At 33.7% G+C, this 18,273-nt stretch overlaps 1 protein-coding gene across 4 annotated transcripts; it reads left to right on the forward strand.

The window, feature by feature from the left end:
• The first annotated feature begins 2,533 nt into the window (after nucleotides 1-2,533).
• On the forward strand, nucleotides 2,534-18,001 carry LOC149905992 (gamma-aminobutyric acid receptor subunit delta-like). Of its 4 annotated transcripts, none has more exons than XM_090105714.1 (10): nucleotides 2,534-3,122; nucleotides 10,070-10,137; nucleotides 11,506-11,573; nucleotides 12,158-12,375; nucleotides 13,311-13,393; nucleotides 13,937-14,089; nucleotides 15,203-15,401; nucleotides 16,038-16,245; nucleotides 16,517-16,627; nucleotides 17,521-18,001. In XM_090105714.1, the coding sequence occupies exons 1-10, from the start codon at nucleotides 3,031-3,033 to the stop codon at nucleotides 17,737-17,739; spliced, it is 1,419 nt and encodes a 472-aa protein (XP_089961840.1). In that variant the 5' UTR covers nucleotides 2,534-3,030; the 3' UTR covers nucleotides 17,740-18,001. The 4 variants fall into 4 exon arrangements, with proteins under 4 accessions (XP_089961840.1, XP_089961842.1, XP_089961839.1 ...); XM_090105716.1 differs by having other exon boundaries at nucleotides 2,535-3,122; nucleotides 10,074-10,137; nucleotides 12,155-12,375; XM_090105713.1 differs by having other exon boundaries at nucleotides 2,537-3,122; nucleotides 12,155-12,375.
• The last annotated feature ends 272 nt before the right edge of the window (nucleotides 18,002-18,273 follow it).

Here is an 18,273-nt window from a genome sequence, read left to right on the forward strand (position 1 = left end):
TTATAGAAATTATGTGACTTATTATGCTTGAAATTTGTGTACATTATGACTCAATTGAGGCATTTTAGTGGAAAAACTATGCACGTAGCTTGAAAAACGAATGAAATCAACGAGATTTTTTATCGTTATTAGATAATTAAAACAAAACAACATTTAGGTATTTATGCATTTAACCCTAGAAGTCCAATCTACGTAAATTTGACGTATGAACTCTTCTATATTTACCATCGAATCGCTGCAAAATCCAGAACCAACTTATTAGCCGTCGAGACCTCGAGCCTACATAGTTGGCTCATCCCGGTAAATTCCGCCATTTGGTTGTAAAGAGGATGTTGTGCGTCATTTTGACGTACCTATAATTGGGCTTTTCGTAACTTTTAAGATTGTTTCAAATTTTTATTTTGTGATTTAAGTACATATTTGAATATTTTTTTTCCAAGTCACGTTTCACATGATATCTATAGTATTATACTATAGATTGAGTATAAAATGGGATCCAGACAACTTTTATACTAGGACGAAGAACCTTCAATTTTAGTAAATGACGATTATTGTCCTCCGCTGGATTTGGACTCCAAGCAAGGGGATTGGGTGGCTGAAGATGTTGTCCGGAGTAAAACCGAATATGTTATAGGGTTTTGTTACCCATGTATAATGAAAGTCGTAGATTGTAAAATAAACCTTTAATCGATCTTTCAATAATACAGTACTATGTTGTTAATGCTATACAATGTTTCACCAGTCACCACAATGAGTCTAGTCTGTACAGGTTAGCAGGAGACAATAATTGAGTATTGGTATTAAATACGTATCAACTGCGTATTGCGTTTTGCGTATTAGCTATTGTCCTAGTGAAAATTAATCGTCGAATCAATTTAAAATTCGATCAAGTGCGTTCCGTTTCGGAACGCCAGAGATAATAAAATATAGATAATAAAAGTGGCAACGCCACAATGTCATGGTGGTATACATTGAGGATACAAGCACTTAGAGATAAGAGAAGCCCGAAAACCATATTCCTGTATGTTCAGTTAATACAGAAAAAGTTATAGGTGGTCAGTGTTGATATTTTACGGCATGATATAGAATTTTAACAATTTCTATATCATATAATATCAAAATAATGTAGATAAATAAAGAAAAAACAATGAGCCGCAAAGATTTTATGAGCAAATTAAGCACAGATTTGAAGGTGCCTTGGATGCAAATACGACTTGTGGCACGCACTTTGAAGAGACTCTACGTGAAAATAGCCCAATTTTTTCAAAATATGTGGTACCAGAGTATCCATAAAATGTTTACGAAAATGCAGGACCAAAGAAGTATCGATATTGCGGATTTTTTTCCTATAAAAAAGGCAAATTACCAAAGCACAGTGGCTAAAACGCTATATGCGGAGAAAACAATATTCATAATTGTCAAGACTGGTTATAAATACTTTTTTTTATGCGACTATTATAGACTATAGTATTATTGTCTTGATTATTGTAGTTATATAATTTTTTTTTTATTTAAAAACGAGTTTAACATTTTGTTGGCTTTTTTTAGATGATTCAATTATCGTTCTGTATTTATATAAACAAAGAGTATAATATTATTAAATGCACTTAATGTGTTAACTGTATTTTTAATATCTATTGCAAAAAATAGAAATATATAAGTATCCCAAGTTAACTGATAAATACCTTTTTTTAAAAATATAAAGATTTGTTGTTGCAGATTTATTGAAAAAACGATTTAAAAATAATAAGGAATAGTGTGTGTTGTTTCCGTGCAGTATTCAAATAGACCAATAGCAACACGGCATTAATGCCAAACGGTCTCATGTCGTCACTTGAACCAATGACACTAAAAGAGTTGTTCCTTTATGCTCATGTTAGAAAAATGACACAAATGCGTTTATACTAAAATAGTGTTAGGACTGATGGAACAAAATGAATTAAGTCTTTATTCAAAAAGTATAACTACACATACGTCTTTGTGTTCGTGGGTACTTTGGACTCGAGACGAATAGTTCCTTTGCGATTGCCTAAAATGATGGATAAGGTAACTTATACCGTTAATCACACCCTACTTATACCGTTTGGGTCATTCGAAAAAATGGGTTAGGACGCAGCTAGAGATATGACCTTTTGATATGTTGTGTATTTTGACGAGCTGAATCCAATGGTGCAATAAAAACCAAAGGGAATAACTCGTCTTACTCCCTTATTCACTGGAGGCACAGATTTAAAATAGATCCTCAAAATCTAAATTCCTACTTTATATAGAGCCTATTCTATTGAGGTATCAGTTTACAAAATTATTCCCTTATGTATTCGATTTTGTTTCCGTTAAATTATACGATATTTATGTCTGCAAATGAATGAGTAGCAAGGTTTTCTTATCAACATCGCACTGCGTTAAGATGTTGGCACAACGTGAATACTGCCGAAAAAACTTGCCAACTTAATCGTCTCTGTCTATTTCAGTTGTTTCGAGTTTGCAAAAGTCAAATGTTGTCTAACGATTGGGCACGGCAGGCTCGTCACGCGATCGCGACACACCAACCCAGGTCCTGGTTGTCATTAAAATGTTTGTTGTTTCATTATAAAATTACTGTAAATATGTTTTCATAAATAGAACATCGTTCCGAATCATGTCTGTGCTAAGAAATATCTACAACAATGCTGGACAAAAATGTGTCAGTAAATCGCGGGCGTTATTGCTTAAGCCGCACACGCAAAGCCTGCAAACGCGGGCTGCGTAGCAAATTTCGTAGCGAGCAGTCCTCTCGCATCGCTCCGCATCACAGGGTGAGATCGCGCGGAAGCGAAGGTTGCGCCCATGACCGCGCCCGCGCCCGCCCGGCTTCATCGTCAGTCTCGTGCCGCACTCGCTGCTTCTCGGACCTCGGACCCGTGGATTTTAAAGAGCCGTGTTCTCGATCGACATCAGTGATGTGTCTGTGAACTGATCATGTGCAGACGAGTGTGTGTTGTGGATAAGAGAGTGCGCGAGCGGCGCAGACCCGCGCGCCCGTAGCCCGCCATGTGGATACTGCTGATGCTCCTCCTTGCGCTGGTCGCGCCCGGCGGGGGAGCCTCCTTCGCCCCCAACAAAGAACTCCTAGAATGTGCAAGGTTCGTAGCACGCGCGCGTTCACACATATTTAGTGCATTATAAAAGCTGTAAACCTGGCAAATGTCGCTGGGACCTCGAATGAGCTACAAAAATAATTCAGATGGGCTCGCAAAACACGCGAATACTAGTTGTCGCTGCTTCGCTGTAACTATGCCCAGTTAGATTCAGATTTATTTGGCATTGTCACCACTTTCGACTGGGAATGTTTTGAGGAAACATGGCGCGATAACTGTCGTATCTTGATTTGTTTTCAATTTCCGGTAAAAGTTGATGATATAACTCCAGTTATACGCGAAGCTTTTGTTGTAGTTAGTATCATTTTTTCGAGTGAACTTTTATTATACACGAAATTCTATTTAAAAATCCATTTACACGAAATAAAAACGTCCAACGGTGAAATATGAGGGCGTAGAATGAAAATATTAACACCAGACATAAACAAAAGCATGCATATTCATTGAAACCATAAAGAGCTGGATATCATCAAAAATTGCGCGACTGGACACAGCGTCGCTTGGCACAGCTAGTTGTTGACATAAACAGATCTCCCTAACGAACCGCCAACCGCCTGAGCTTGGCCAGGTGCAACGATCTGCCACATTTGTGACAGATTTACCGGACGCGCCAATTACAGCTGAAGTATATGTTTTTCAGTAAAAATCGAAAGTTAACGTTCTGACCTGAATATCCTTTAAAAGCTTGCAACGCAATTACTGTAGATATTTACGATCAAAATAATTAAATTCGGCTTTAACATTTATTCTTATAATTACGACATTAATAAAGTTGAAATCGCCAACGCACATAGGTAAATGGATTTTGATGTATATAATTGTGTGTAGTTATAGCTGGAAAAAACAAGAGTTGAATCATAGTAAGCGTGTATCAGTGATGCGGTTATTTATTGCAGGCGGTAAACATAAGCTGAAATAAACCTTATTGAATGATTACCTAATTTGTAGTAACGTACTCACTTTGTACACAAAGTGGTCTTGCCCATTACAGCACAATATAGCTGCAATATTTTCCTTTAAATGCCGTTCAGAATTATTTTTGGCAACACTAAGAGTTTAGATTACTACAAAGGTACGTCAGTATGACGCACAGGCATCATCACGGTATCTGCAATCGGTGTGTGATGAACTGATGACAAACTAAACAATAATTGTAAACTAAAATTCAACGATCGTTAAAAATAGACCGTTGAACTTTGAACCTGACATATACAATTAACGTAAGACTTATTATATTAGTTGCATTTAAAGTCATTTGAAGTACACCTTCGTGCATTGAGTTTTGAATTATTATGTACCTACTTATTTAGGTTTGATGTAGATAAATTCCAATTACTTTAACGATACTAATAAATAAGTTCATATAATGTCTTCTAATAAGCAAGCAACTTTAAAAACTTTGTTGAGAAAATTCAATTACTTAAATGTAATATTATAAATAAATTGATATTTTAATCCATCCCAAAGCGTGTCATACGAGCTCTACAAAAGAACACAAGGTTAGCAATGCCAATCAAAGAGTCTAATGATCGATAATAATAGAGTTAACAGATGCCAAAATTAGCTGTAATCATCAGACGAATGTGCGTCACTTTTAACCCAAATATACTGCAGCTATCGCGGTAACTGTGACAACAAAAATAAACCCTTGCTCTGAATAACTAACATTGCAACTGCGTCTGTCGTATCACAGATAATTTAATACTATACGTCGTATTCAGCTCTAGGTGCCTACACGCGTGAAAAATGCATCATCTCATGCGTTAGTACGGTCGTCCAATAATAATATTTCATTTGTAATTTGACTTATTTAATTTTAAACATAAGTCATTCAATTATTATTAATTAAATAGAGCGTCAAATTTAGGTCGTCTACAAAATATCAGAATTCTGAATATATTTAAGAGTAGGTAAATTATCTTAAAGTGTTTCGTTTAATTTATAAGGTCCTAAATTAATTATCTTTTTGTGTATTTGTTATTTTTACGGTAAATATAACATATTACATAAACAATATGATCAAAAGTGTTTCGACTCAATTACCTAAATATAGAGACAAGAAACACTCAACAATGTAAGATTTGAACGAATCAAACAACTTAAAAGTGAAATTGATCAAAGGGTTCATGTTTATGACAACTGTTTAAAAATATGTAATTTGTTGTACAATTAAATTATATTGCTTTATAACTAACCCGTAGACAATCTGGACATTCGCCAGAAGCGCCTGAGTGGCTGCCACATACCATTTACCCGAAACATTATCAAACGAATCGCTAAATACATTGGATAATGTCACCTATTCACTTTTTATGCAATATATTCGCTTACTCCTGCTCCGCTTGAATAAACTCCATATTACACAAAAAAAAAATCTCTATCTCATCCTACAAATAGTAGTAGTAGTTCTACAGGCGAAGTTATTGTCAAAATCGGTTTGGTGGTCCGAAATTTGATACTACAATACAGGTAAATTAGCTTGGAGAAATTTTTGCATATGTAGTGGTGTGTATATTACTCAGATCTTAGAGCGCGTTTCCACTATATCGTTCTGGCCTATACAAAAATGTTTCGATATCCTAACATTGCTATTTAATTTTATACTTATTCCTAGCAACACTTTTGTTTTCAATAAAAACAAGTTTTTATTTGAAAGAAAATGGTTTTGACTTTATAAAAAAAAATATATCATTCAATTTTACGTCCTTGAGCAAACGACAAGGCGACTACCGTGAAAGATTAAAATATCGTGTCCATAATAATTTATTTCATAATTAATATTTGACCATAATAATTACGAAACAAAACAAATAAATAAATCGTCACTTGATAGTGGAAAGTGGAAACACGCACAAAACCAGAATAAACCAGTTTACGCTGTCCGCAGGTGCCACGTGCAGTCGTTTGGTACTGTTAGAACATAAAGCACACATTTCATTCAAAAATTATAATTATTATGTACATAGTTTAATTGATAAATTTTTTATTTGTTGATTGTTGTTATTATTTGTTATTATTGTTACATATAATATTTGTTGAAGTGAAATACATGTCCCGCAGCCGGAGGCCCCAAATGAAAACTCAGATGTACTTAAAAACTACATTTAATAGCTAAAATGAGACTTTTACACCCATGTCTGCACGATGCAGACCGGAGTTAAAGAATGAATTTATACAGTTTAATAATTATAAAGACGTAAGCTTGGATGCTAACTAAGGGAAATCGCATCCACATTCTATTCCCGTGCGAACGGCCGCGGCGTATTCAGCAGTTTTGTATGAAGGCAGGGCCGTAACTAGTGTTTAATTTGTGTGTAAGTGTTGTAACTTTATATTGTTAATTCAAAATGGCCTCAGTGTTAAAACATGGTCGAGGCAAGCCTTTGACTTCTCAAACTAAAGAATTAAACTTTAAATGTCGTTTCTTTTTCAGGTTAGTAAATTTTTCATTTTAGTAACATTGTTAATGTAAAAGTTATATGTATGTTAAATGTGCAAATATTAAAATAAAGTCTCATCTTTTTCAGAGGAGAAACACATATAGTTTAATTTAAAATCCCTTATATATATAAAATAAAAACTAAAAATAAAATGTTGTTTTATTTTATTTGCTGACCATACACTACTACAAACGCAAAAATTTCTCCAAGCTAATTTACCTGTACAACTACTTTGAACAATCTTTACTTCTTAATAATATTATGTATAAACTGTGGTATAAACAGTGCTCCAAGACTTATTTTTGCCTCTCAATAAGATTAATTATTTATTACGTTAGGTTGTATATACGTAACAAGTACATAATTACATATACTCCTAAGAGTATTAATACCCCCATAGACTTAACTGAAGCCTTATCAGATTCGATGGTATTCCTCCCCATATCGATATAAAGAATAATGAAAATATTGTTTATACCTAGATCATACTTGTAATACTTTGTAAAGCCATTAGGATTATTAGATCTTATCAAATACTAAGTATGAAAATTAGCTAATTTCAATTCTTTTCATTTTCAATTCTTCTGCCACCAACCCTTAAACATACTAAATAGGGAGGGTTTTATTCTAATGATCAATAATTGCATCCTTCTTCTTACCTTCGTCTCACGTATCGTCAATTGTATAAGTGAGTAGTGGTGGACACACCGAATGTGTTTTTCATTAAACTTTCTATAGGTATGCCGTTATTAATCCCAGCTATCCCAAGCGTTCCATACACCTTCTTTATCATTATATCCAAAATTCCCTTAAATTAATAATATCCAACATTTGATATTATATGGTTCCTAATTCCTACATTCTTATTAGAGGAAAACCATTGCCCGCTTCAACTCTGATCCAATTAATGTCAAAACATGCTCAACTACTAGGTGGAAAAACTTAAGGGCATTTGAAATAAAAAACGCTAATAATCTCCCGAACATCAAAACAACGGCTAACACATAAAACTTTTGAGAAACATTTATGTGCTGTTAAATGACCATTGAGCCGACAATCATACGCTTTTATTATATTTTTCTTGTCTGTATAAGCAAGGATTTACTCTTAGCTAATAACACACGCATGAATGCAAAATATTTTTAGAAAACATCTGACTTTCGTTATTTTTGCAGACATTTCACCTACGCCTTCGCGTTTCCTGACAAATGATTCGTCTTATTATTTAGTTATTATAAAAATATTAGTCCATTTGTTTTATTTGGAACAAGTAGTTAGGATTGAAAATTTTTTGTGTTATATATTAGGTATATTTATATTTATGTTATAGTTTTCCTTAAACAAAGCCTTGAATTGGAAAATCTGGCCTTTATTCTCTGAAAGTAAAATATCTAACTGGCAGATTACAGAAACCAGACGGCCATTTACCCTTACGAAAAGTTCATCAGTTCAATGTGTATTATGATATTTATCTGACCAAATGATTTTTGAATCCCAATGCTCTGAGGGTCTAGTCAGGTAACAAACGAGATATTTCCATGTAAACTATAATTTTGTGACAGTGAAATACCAAACTTTGAAAATTTACATTTATTGTATTCGCTTTCGATAGCATTTGTATAGAGCTCTATGTTTCTAATGAATTCGGAAAGGCCCTCAGATATTTTTTTATTGCTTGGCTTCTTTTCATCTTCAAGATATCACCATTAACCTGATGTATCATACTCATACCTACGCATTATCGTAGCTAAGATTAATCATTATCTGTTATCCTCGTACTTCAATAATAATAAGTAATCATTTCAGCAACAACGCCCATACGCAATTTTCATACATGCATCGCTATTAATTACACTCTTTATCTCAACCGAGAATTTTCTTCACAAAGGGCCTTCTGTCTTACACACAGAACGTGTAGACTGTAGGCGGTAGGTATAAAGTCGTGTCAAGTTCGAGACATGCGATTCACCGACCACTGCAATTACAGTTTCTACATGAGTTTGTTCCCACTTTACCACTCAAGGTTGATTCCAAGCTAATGCAGTTACACATATTCGTTGGGAAATTATAATGGTCGCCACGCAAAGGGTGTGTCACGTCAATTTGCAACTATGAATACTTGTTTTACTACAAGAATATCCTTGTAAAATAATGCACCCTAGAGGATTTTTTATATTAGATACATTATTAGTACATACTTAATATCTCAGTCATTATTTAACTAGTTTAATTGCGACATAAAGTAATCTATACTAATATCATTATAAAGCTGGTAGAATTTGGTAGACCTTGATTAAGGCCCATATGTACTCCATAATAAAGATTTAATGTTTTACGGATAAGGCCTATTTGTATCGATTTTAAGAATAAAATTACAAATTTAAATTTTTTCATTTTTAGTTAGTTCCATTCCCGGTCGATGCAAGTGAATTTTCGAAAATCTTTGAATGCAGTTCTATTTCTTTTTAAATTCTTCTTCAGTATTAATTCATGTACTTTCCCTCCAGGGCCCATCGAAAATTTCCACACAGTAAGTACATATATGTGGAAATTCGGTAGTACAAGAAAATAAAATTATCCAAAGCGTAATGGATTAGGAATGGATAGCCAGGATACAATCATATACAGAAATTGTTTAACCACAAATATGTATTAACTAGAGAAACTTCACATCAAGTATTGTATTTAAGTATTACAAACATGTTATCTACACTTTGTTAGATCAAAATGACGTCTTATATTTAATAATGGATTATAAATTAAATAATGATTAGGAATAATAATACATGAACCTTCAGATGTTTGCTTTAGAATCATAAATAATTGTTGATTGTGTTTTGATAACACAATGATCAAGATCAAAGTTGCTATAGACAACGTAGGTATTGGCTAAAATCATAAAACCAACAAACAAAAAACTAGAAACGAATGGAGCTTCAATAATTTTAATACCTAACAATTTTTCGAGAATGACTGCTCTATTACTGGACCAATTTTGGGTTGTATTTCGAGAGCAACAGAAAAGTATATTATAATTTCATAATTCTTAGCTATAGGTGTTATAGATTTTTAAAATAAAAGGCACTTAAGTCTAGCTCCAGTTCCTTTTTTATCTAAAACTCTACAGTGAAGTGTAGAGGCAATAATACAAAGTATAACTTATCTTACCATCCGGTAGTATGAACGTATTTATATTTAATATTTTAAAAAAGTACAAAAAGAACTTTTCGGCTTTGGTACCTACACAATTTAAAAATAAATAGTCAAATGTTTACGAGTTAACTTTTAAAGGTGAACTCTACAATTTTCATAATCTTAATACTAATAGAGCCTACAATTACATTCCCATTTTAAAGGATTTCATGATTTGCCATCTAGAATAAAAATCTTAGAATGTTAGTAATAAATAACCAGTTTGATCTGTCCACCTGTATCGTGTACGGTAATATTATAATTTAATTAAATATTATATATATATACACTTTCTTTCAGCCAGATCCTATACATAGACCAATACGCATATCAGCTACCAACCAACTACAGCAGAAACATTCCGCCTGGTAAGTATTTCTCTATTATTAAATCTATTGTGTAATCCTTTCATCCACTGCTCCAGGGTTACGGCAAATGACACTTGTAATCCACTTACAGTTTACTGTTTAACAGCTTATTTCTTATGAAACCTTCCCTTACAATGAACGGTTTTATAGATTGGTTGCTTTGATTTAAAAGTTATAATGAAAAAATTCTCATATTTTATTTTAAATATGATAACATAAAATGCTAGAGAACTTTTAGTTAAGAAATAAACGCTAGTAATGTCTCCTCTATTCCACTCTTTCAGTAATCGAACTGTCACTTTTCGTTCAGGCCACCAAAAAGGTCAGGGCAACGTTACAATAGGAAGTTATGGATATTTGTTTTTACTTTAGACACGACCTTCTATTTATATCCACGCAGATATTTTTAGCAATTTTAATTTCGCGCTGATCTCTCATGATGGGGCTAAATCAGACAGCTATCCACTTAAGTCCGGACATTATTCAGCGGAAAATAGACGTTGTTAGCATAGGCAGTCATTAGTCAAACTATAATTTCCGCTTAACATATTATTACGAAAATGTGTATTAGAATTTCTATCTATAGTTAATGAAGGACAGACCCTAGACGTCTAAAATAATTTATTATTTAAAGAAAGTTTACTTTCTTTTGTTAGTTCCAAATTAAAGTTTGTATATTATCTAATGTAATATTAGATAGGAAGCAGGAAGGATAAATTTGACGTAGAGATCATTCACTCTAAAATTGTTGAGATGCCCTTAAATCGAAAAATATTATAGTTTTCATCAAAAGAAAGAACGTCTACAAATTTCCACAACAAAGGTAGTAAGTTTAGGTACTAACTAGAGTGTATAAATTCATGGGACATGTAAGATTGTTAACATATATTTAATCTATACAAATATTATAAAGAGGAAAGGTTTGATTTTTTGTTTGTTTGTTTGTATGAATTGAATAGGCTCCGAAACTACTTGGCAGATTTGAAAAATTCTTTCACTGTTGGAAAGCTACATCATTTCTGAGTGACATAGGCTAGGTTTTATCCCGGAAATCCCACGGGAACGGGAACTATGCGGGTTTTTTTTTGAAAACGCGGGCGAAGCCGCAGGCGGAAAGCTAGTATGTGATAAATCACCTATTACAACATGATCGTATAATCAATTTACAGACATTGTATTGATTATGTAAAAACATCGAAACCTGAATACAGTTGGTTATTATGGAACAAGGCGCGTATCGGTGATATCTCCACCAAGAGCCATAAAACTGATAATTCCTACAACCTATGCAACAGTTTATGGATATCAATGAAACTAACCGCAACTTACTATGAAACTTAATATTAAATCCTTGTTTTTATGTTTCAGGCAAAAACACTACAGTATACATAGGTATAAATGTAAACCGAGTGTCTGGTGTCGACGAGAATAAAGAGGTACATGTCCATATCTAACACTTCTATACTATAATTAAAATTTCATAATAGGTACCAAAAATGTAGAGAAATGTAAAAATCATAAGCTCGTGTAATTAATTTACACAATATTTTCTCTCGCTTAGGTAGTTCTTAGCGCGATTCCACAATACCTACCAATTGATAAATTTACTTCAATTGAACTGGCAATATTTCAATAATATTTGATATTTGATAATGCATTGCAAACAATTACGTGAAATTTGGTGACGCCTACACAACCTAAATATTGTTAAGAGTATTAATATTCTGATGACGTAAAGCACATAGTTCAATTGGCCTATTTATTATGGAATTCAGAGGGATTCATAAACGACTTTCTGGATAGAAAGGTATTTTTGAGCTTAAATTTTAATTAATAACAACAATACCGTGCCCGTAAATTAGGTATGTACAATGTACCTACATTTTATTTCAATTAGAGCACTACCTACTCCTTTTTGACAATCTGCAATAGCATTTCCATCAGGAAGCTTTAATTATACTCATCCATTTCTTTCTTTTCGATCATAGAATTTTGTAGTGATTTTGTTTTGTTCTAGGAGATAACGTTAGATGTTTTCCTACAAGTGTCGTGGGAAGAGTTACGATTGAACGTGCCACCTGGCATGGCGTTCATAGACCTGCCATGGGAGTTCCGCCAGCTGATCTGGACACCAGATTTGTATATTTGGCAGCTGCAGACTATGAGGATACTCTCAGTACTGCAAGAAATGGCCTCCTTAAGGCTATACGCAAACCGCACCGTCTCAGTCAGTATTGGGTTCGTCTGTTGTATATTTTTAACATACACGCAGTTTATCAAACTTATAAATCCATTATGAAATAAGAAAATGTTATTTTCACTATTAACACGTAACTCCGTCATCAGAAACAGTCATCGCCTATTTTAAGTGACTGAAAGCGACAGTTCATATTTTGATAAAGTTATTTTTGTTGGATTTAAATTTAACACTTACGGCCGAAATTAATAATATATCCGTAATCCAAGATTTAATTCGATCGCAGATATTTGCATATCTATGGATCGATCTCCTATCCGCGTCCCAATAACGAAAAGTGACAAACCATCGTTATGATATCCGGAGATATCAAGATATCCGTAGATATCTTTTCCCTCTTTGACCATTCCGTTTTATGCAAAACCAATACTTGGATGCATCGTTTATTTCTAACTTAAATTTCAAAAATAAGTATTACACGTATCTATAATAATTATTTGGTACCTACTTTTTACTTTTGATGTATTTATTGGGCTCTTGGAGTTTTATACAGGTTATATTATTACCAATTTGAAATGTGATAAATCCTAAAAGATCTGTATAAAACGGAACGTCACGCCTGCCTGTTTTTGACAGATGACATGCCCATGTCCAATCGTTGAAAATATCCATTCCTGACCTACTGACAGTTGACGATGATTATTATTATGAATGGTATATTTCTGCTTCCAAATATATCCGCAAGCCTAATATGTGATAATATACTATCTACATTTACCATACTCTCGTAATGCGATACGACGTTTTTTATAGACCGCATGGACATAAGGTTTATAGATGTTATTCGCGTCCTCTTCTGTTTAAAGGGGACACTAAAATATTCCATAGGAACTACTACTCCTTTGAATTTGAATAGAAATTTCACAGATTTACTGTACGGGCGAGTAATATTATTTAATTCTGTTTTATGTTACAGTGCTACAATAACAATAAAGTGCGAGATGGACTTCGTTCTTTACCCATTAGACGTACAGAACTGTGCGATAGACTTCAGTAGTTGTAAGTATTATGAAAAAAATGTAATTTTACTAAATAATACTTTATTGAGAACTGAACATGTTATGAAATCCATATCACTATTTTCAATGGTGAATTTTAAAACGCGGCAAGCAGTTTCGTAATTAGGTATATACTTCTTACTTTTTTTTTCTTTCACCTATTTATTAAACAAATATCACATTTATACGCGTTTGTGTATTTTATGGGTGATTTAATAAAGTCATTCAGTTAAATAATTAAAAATTAATCAGATTAATCACGCTATGATATATTTGTTCCACGCACCACGCTCAATAAAAATGCGGACCACTAACGCTACGTTTGGTTAAATAAATACTTATATAATGTATAATTTTAAAGTATGTTTATTAAAGTTCTCTATAAGATAACATAGTGAAAGTAAATTATATGTATAAAGGTAAGCATTTCGATAAATATAAATAATTTTCAGTCATTTATAGGTAGATAACAGACTACTCGTGCGTAAACTTTATGCATTGCTGTTTATATTTAATTAACTTCCTATCAAATTATGATCTCCAGATAAATACACCACAGAAGACGTCCGCTTCGAGTGGCGAGAGGTCGCACCGTGGTTCGGGCTGGGCGGCGAGCAACGTCACGAGTTCCGGCTGCCCAAATACGTGGTCACATTCGTTACTGATAAAAGTAATCATATTCGAAATTTTGGTGAAGGTAAATGTATACTTATGGCTTTGCGCTTCTGTTTGCGCGTTATATTGTAATAACGTGTATCTATTTACTAACGCTAGCGCAATGTGCACGCATACCGCGATACTTCTTGACGCAAAGCTCAAATTGTTTGGACCGGAACTCGGAAAATACCTTACAGATGATCAGGGTATCTTTATTATGAAGGCATTTAATTGCCAGAATGTCATTTTTTTATGATATGGGAATAAATATTTTGATTGACACACTAACTATCTCTTCATAAGAGCAATTCTTTGCGTATAAAATTAACTTTAAAAATTATGAATTTGATTATCTCTATTTATACATATCGAATATGTTCATACCTACTCAGTTTTTTTAATTAAATACATCTTATATTGTAACCTGATGTAAGAAATAAGAGCGAAGCGTCTTAATTAAATAAAGAAGATACAATAATTGTAAATACAGATTGCATGCATGTTTGTTATTTGTTCAAAACGTAAACATTGTAACACCAATGTTACTAACCCAAACTTTTCTTATCTTCGCGTGTAAGTGAGTGTAAACGTTGCATGGTATTTGTTCTAATGTCTGTGGTTAAAATAAGGCTACCAGAGCTACGATCTACTGTACAAATGTGTTTAATGCAATGTAAGTACAATGAAAAAAGAAACATGAATGTTAAATGTTAGCATAACGTAGGTGTAGCAGTATCAATGATAATGCCATGCCATGGCTGTAGAACAGTAGACAAAGTAGTGGAAGCATGTTATGTTAGAGTAGGTATAAATATAAATACTTAGTACTAAATAGTTATTATTATCTAAACTTATTGCTAAGAAGCTTTTGCAGCTATGACTCCCGATTTAGTGCTGATTCTACTTCCTCTATCTATCTTCCATAGATACCTAGATTCTATAACAAATTTAAAAAATAACGGTTCACATCGTACCGTTTTAAAAACTGTTAATGTAGTAGTATAATAGTAAACTAATTAGTAATATGTAATAATATTTTTATGTGGAATATTTGGTAATGTATTCGAAGTCTTCTTATATCGAAGACGTCAAAATGACTCCAAATACATGATCATATTAATCAAGACATGTTACTAAGTATTTTCCATAATAGGTGAACATTCAGCAGCACGTTTACAAATTAAATTATCAAGAGAACTGCGAGGCTATCTCCTGGAGAGCTACCTCCCGTCGTCGTTGTTCGTCATTATCTCCTGGGGAAGTTTCTGCGTTATTCCAGAAATCGTTCCTGGACGCATGGTCCTGCTGGTCACTACGCTGCTTTCGTTGGTCACGATGTTCGATACTGTGAGGTGAGCTAAACAGAATAATAACTTGTAGCTAAGGCATTTTAAGAATGTATGTATATAAGTAGGTATGTAATATTTGAAAGGCTTCTGACTTTCAAAACAACATATCTATGCGGATCATATTTATGTAAATGCAAGATTCAAGAACGAATTACATGAAAATCATTATGTTATGTTTAGAAGATAATTGACTAATGTACCTATATGTATATTGTGTATGTGTATAAGTAATAACGATATTTTTTTAAGTATCGTCATCGATACCATTAATTGCCCTCTTAAAAAATTGAATTTATTCCCCCACTTGACGCACAGCAAAGCTTTAAAGTTGATTGCTGTTTGCTCAGGCTTTTATGAAATTACTAGCAATTTTCCTTCGTATCTCCTTATGTTTATATGTAGGTATATTTTATATGGACGTCTCATTATAATCATTTTCTTGCAATTCAACATATAAGTTTCAAAATAATCGCCTATTTTAAATAATTTCACGATACTGTTAGCGACCTAGTGATTAACTACCGAACTTAATAATTTCCTCCTCTAGTTGATTTTGAACCTTCTAAAGTTCCACAACAACAAGTATAAAATTCGACAAAACGTGACAAAAGCTACAGATATTACTTATCTAATTTCCAGCACGAACTCACCTGACGCGCTAGAATTGAAGTGTATAGAAGTCTGGCTGATCTCATGCACGATATTCGTATTCCTCGCTCTGCTGGAGTACTTCGTGGTCCTCTTCGGTATCCGATACGACAAGAGCTGGAGCCGCCGGAGGCAGGACCTTCGACGAGCAGCTTCTGCAGCACAACTTGCACCACCCTTACATATGAATCATTCACAGGTAACAATTGCCGTTTTAAAATCCATATAAAAGAAATATGACCTTAATTTATGATACTTACCTACATATTGTTGTTGATACCTACTATAAAATATTAGGCGGGATATTTAGGAACTAATAAAGACGGGAATTTCAGGCACCAATTACACCTAACGCTTAAAAAGCGTTGGACTATTATTTATTACAGATTATACTCCCCCTTCCCCGTTTAAATACTTATAATATCAAATCAAAATGTTATACGCAATATCATAATATGTCAAATTCGCAGAGGCTTAGCACGCCGGTGACCGGAACACCGCAAGGCGGCGTTTTTACTCCACAACTAAGTGTCGAAGATGAAGGCCTCAAACAACAGTTCTCACATCAAACTATTCAAAGGGTAAATATTTTACTTGATCAAGCATCTTAGGAAGTAGATTCCATAGATGTATATCACCCTCATTCTATTACATGATGGTCACAATGCACTAAATGTAGGTAGAAATAGGAAATAATCCCATTGATATAGAAGAAAAGTCGCAAGTCTACAAAAGAAGATATTGGTATCGAATCGTCAATTAAATGAAAACCATCCATGTTATTAAGTATGTGTTATCCGGAATATCTATTAATGCTTTTCTCCCTTATGATAAAAAAGGCAAAAAGAAAAAGATCGGTATTTAAACGAGCAAAAATTTCTAGTCCACCTCTTCGGAAAGGAGAAGTTGGAGAGGAAATAAGGTTGGATGTGAGACGAGACACGTTAGTAAGGTAAAAGATGACAAAAGTGTTCAACACCAACCCAGCACAGAGTGAAATGGTATCGCTAAACACAGCTAAATTAAAAAGAAATAGATTGCAGCACAACTAGACGAATTGCATAGATTTTCGAACACTTTTAGTGAACTGTACCAATACGAATTTGCTGCGTAAACCTTTATATGAATTTCTTAGATTTAAATCCCAGGCCTAGAATTAAAAGATCACTGTCAACTCCTACTGTAGGTATATTATGTTACATAGTATAGTTCCTTTAGATCCCTTATCTGCCAATAGGATTTTTACGCCAAAGCTGGGTTTAAAATCAGAAACAATGTGCACTGGTATTGCTTTCGACAGCACGAAAATTTAACAAATTCACGTCGGGATTTGATACTGTCGGCCCAAATACAGTCAGTCAGAAATTATACCCAGTTAATTGTAAAATAAAGAATCGCATCTCTTATCCCAATTGTAAGGGCACACTTCTTTAAAAGGTGTATACTTTATTATTTGATTTGTTATTATTTTTAGGACTCGCCAATTTTGGAGGCCATGCCCCGAACTGGCTCAGCAAATACCCTGTGGTCGAGGATAGCCGCAGCGGCCGAACGCGGCGTCATGTTCTGCGGCGCGCAGCACGGAGCCCTCGACAAATACGCTCTCATGGTGTTTCCCATGTGCTTCATACTCTTCACAGTAATCTACTGGACCACGTACCTCAGTGAGGCGCACCGAGCGCTGCATGGGTGACATAGGTTCATGGACCAATAGTGCTATCGTTAATTGCATATCAAGATTGTGAACAGTGCCTAATAAGCAAAGTTGTGATTGTAAATATTGGAACTCTGCTATAGCAAAATGACATAAATATATTAAGAGGTACGTAGTACCTACCATTTTAAAACGTCCATGAAATTGTAAGTTATGTAAGCTAAAGAATGTTTATCTCCCAAAATGTAAATATTCGATACCTAGTTATAATATTTATAATAAATTAAGTTTTATTTTTTAAGAGTGCCTTCTTATAATTCTATGGATATTGGTGCAATGTACCCGAAGCGTAGAAGGTAATGAGATACCTCATACCTTCATAGACTATCATATAAGGATGAAGACAATACCTTGAAAGTATCATATTAGGTAATAAAATAAACCGATTACAATTAAATTTGAAACTTATTGCACCTAGTAGAATTACTAATATTTATTACTATTCATAGATTTATCCTACATATATTGACGATACGTCTTTAGTGCATCAATTTTTAATAAGTATATTACAGC

This window comes from Colias eurytheme, chromosome 9, assembly GCF_061535395.1.
Source record: "Colias eurytheme isolate Ceu_HAF_F1 chromosome 9, ilColEury1 Martin Lab GWU primary, whole genome shotgun sequence".
Classification (NCBI taxonomy): Eukaryota; Metazoa; Arthropoda; class Insecta; order Lepidoptera; family Pieridae; genus Colias; species Colias eurytheme.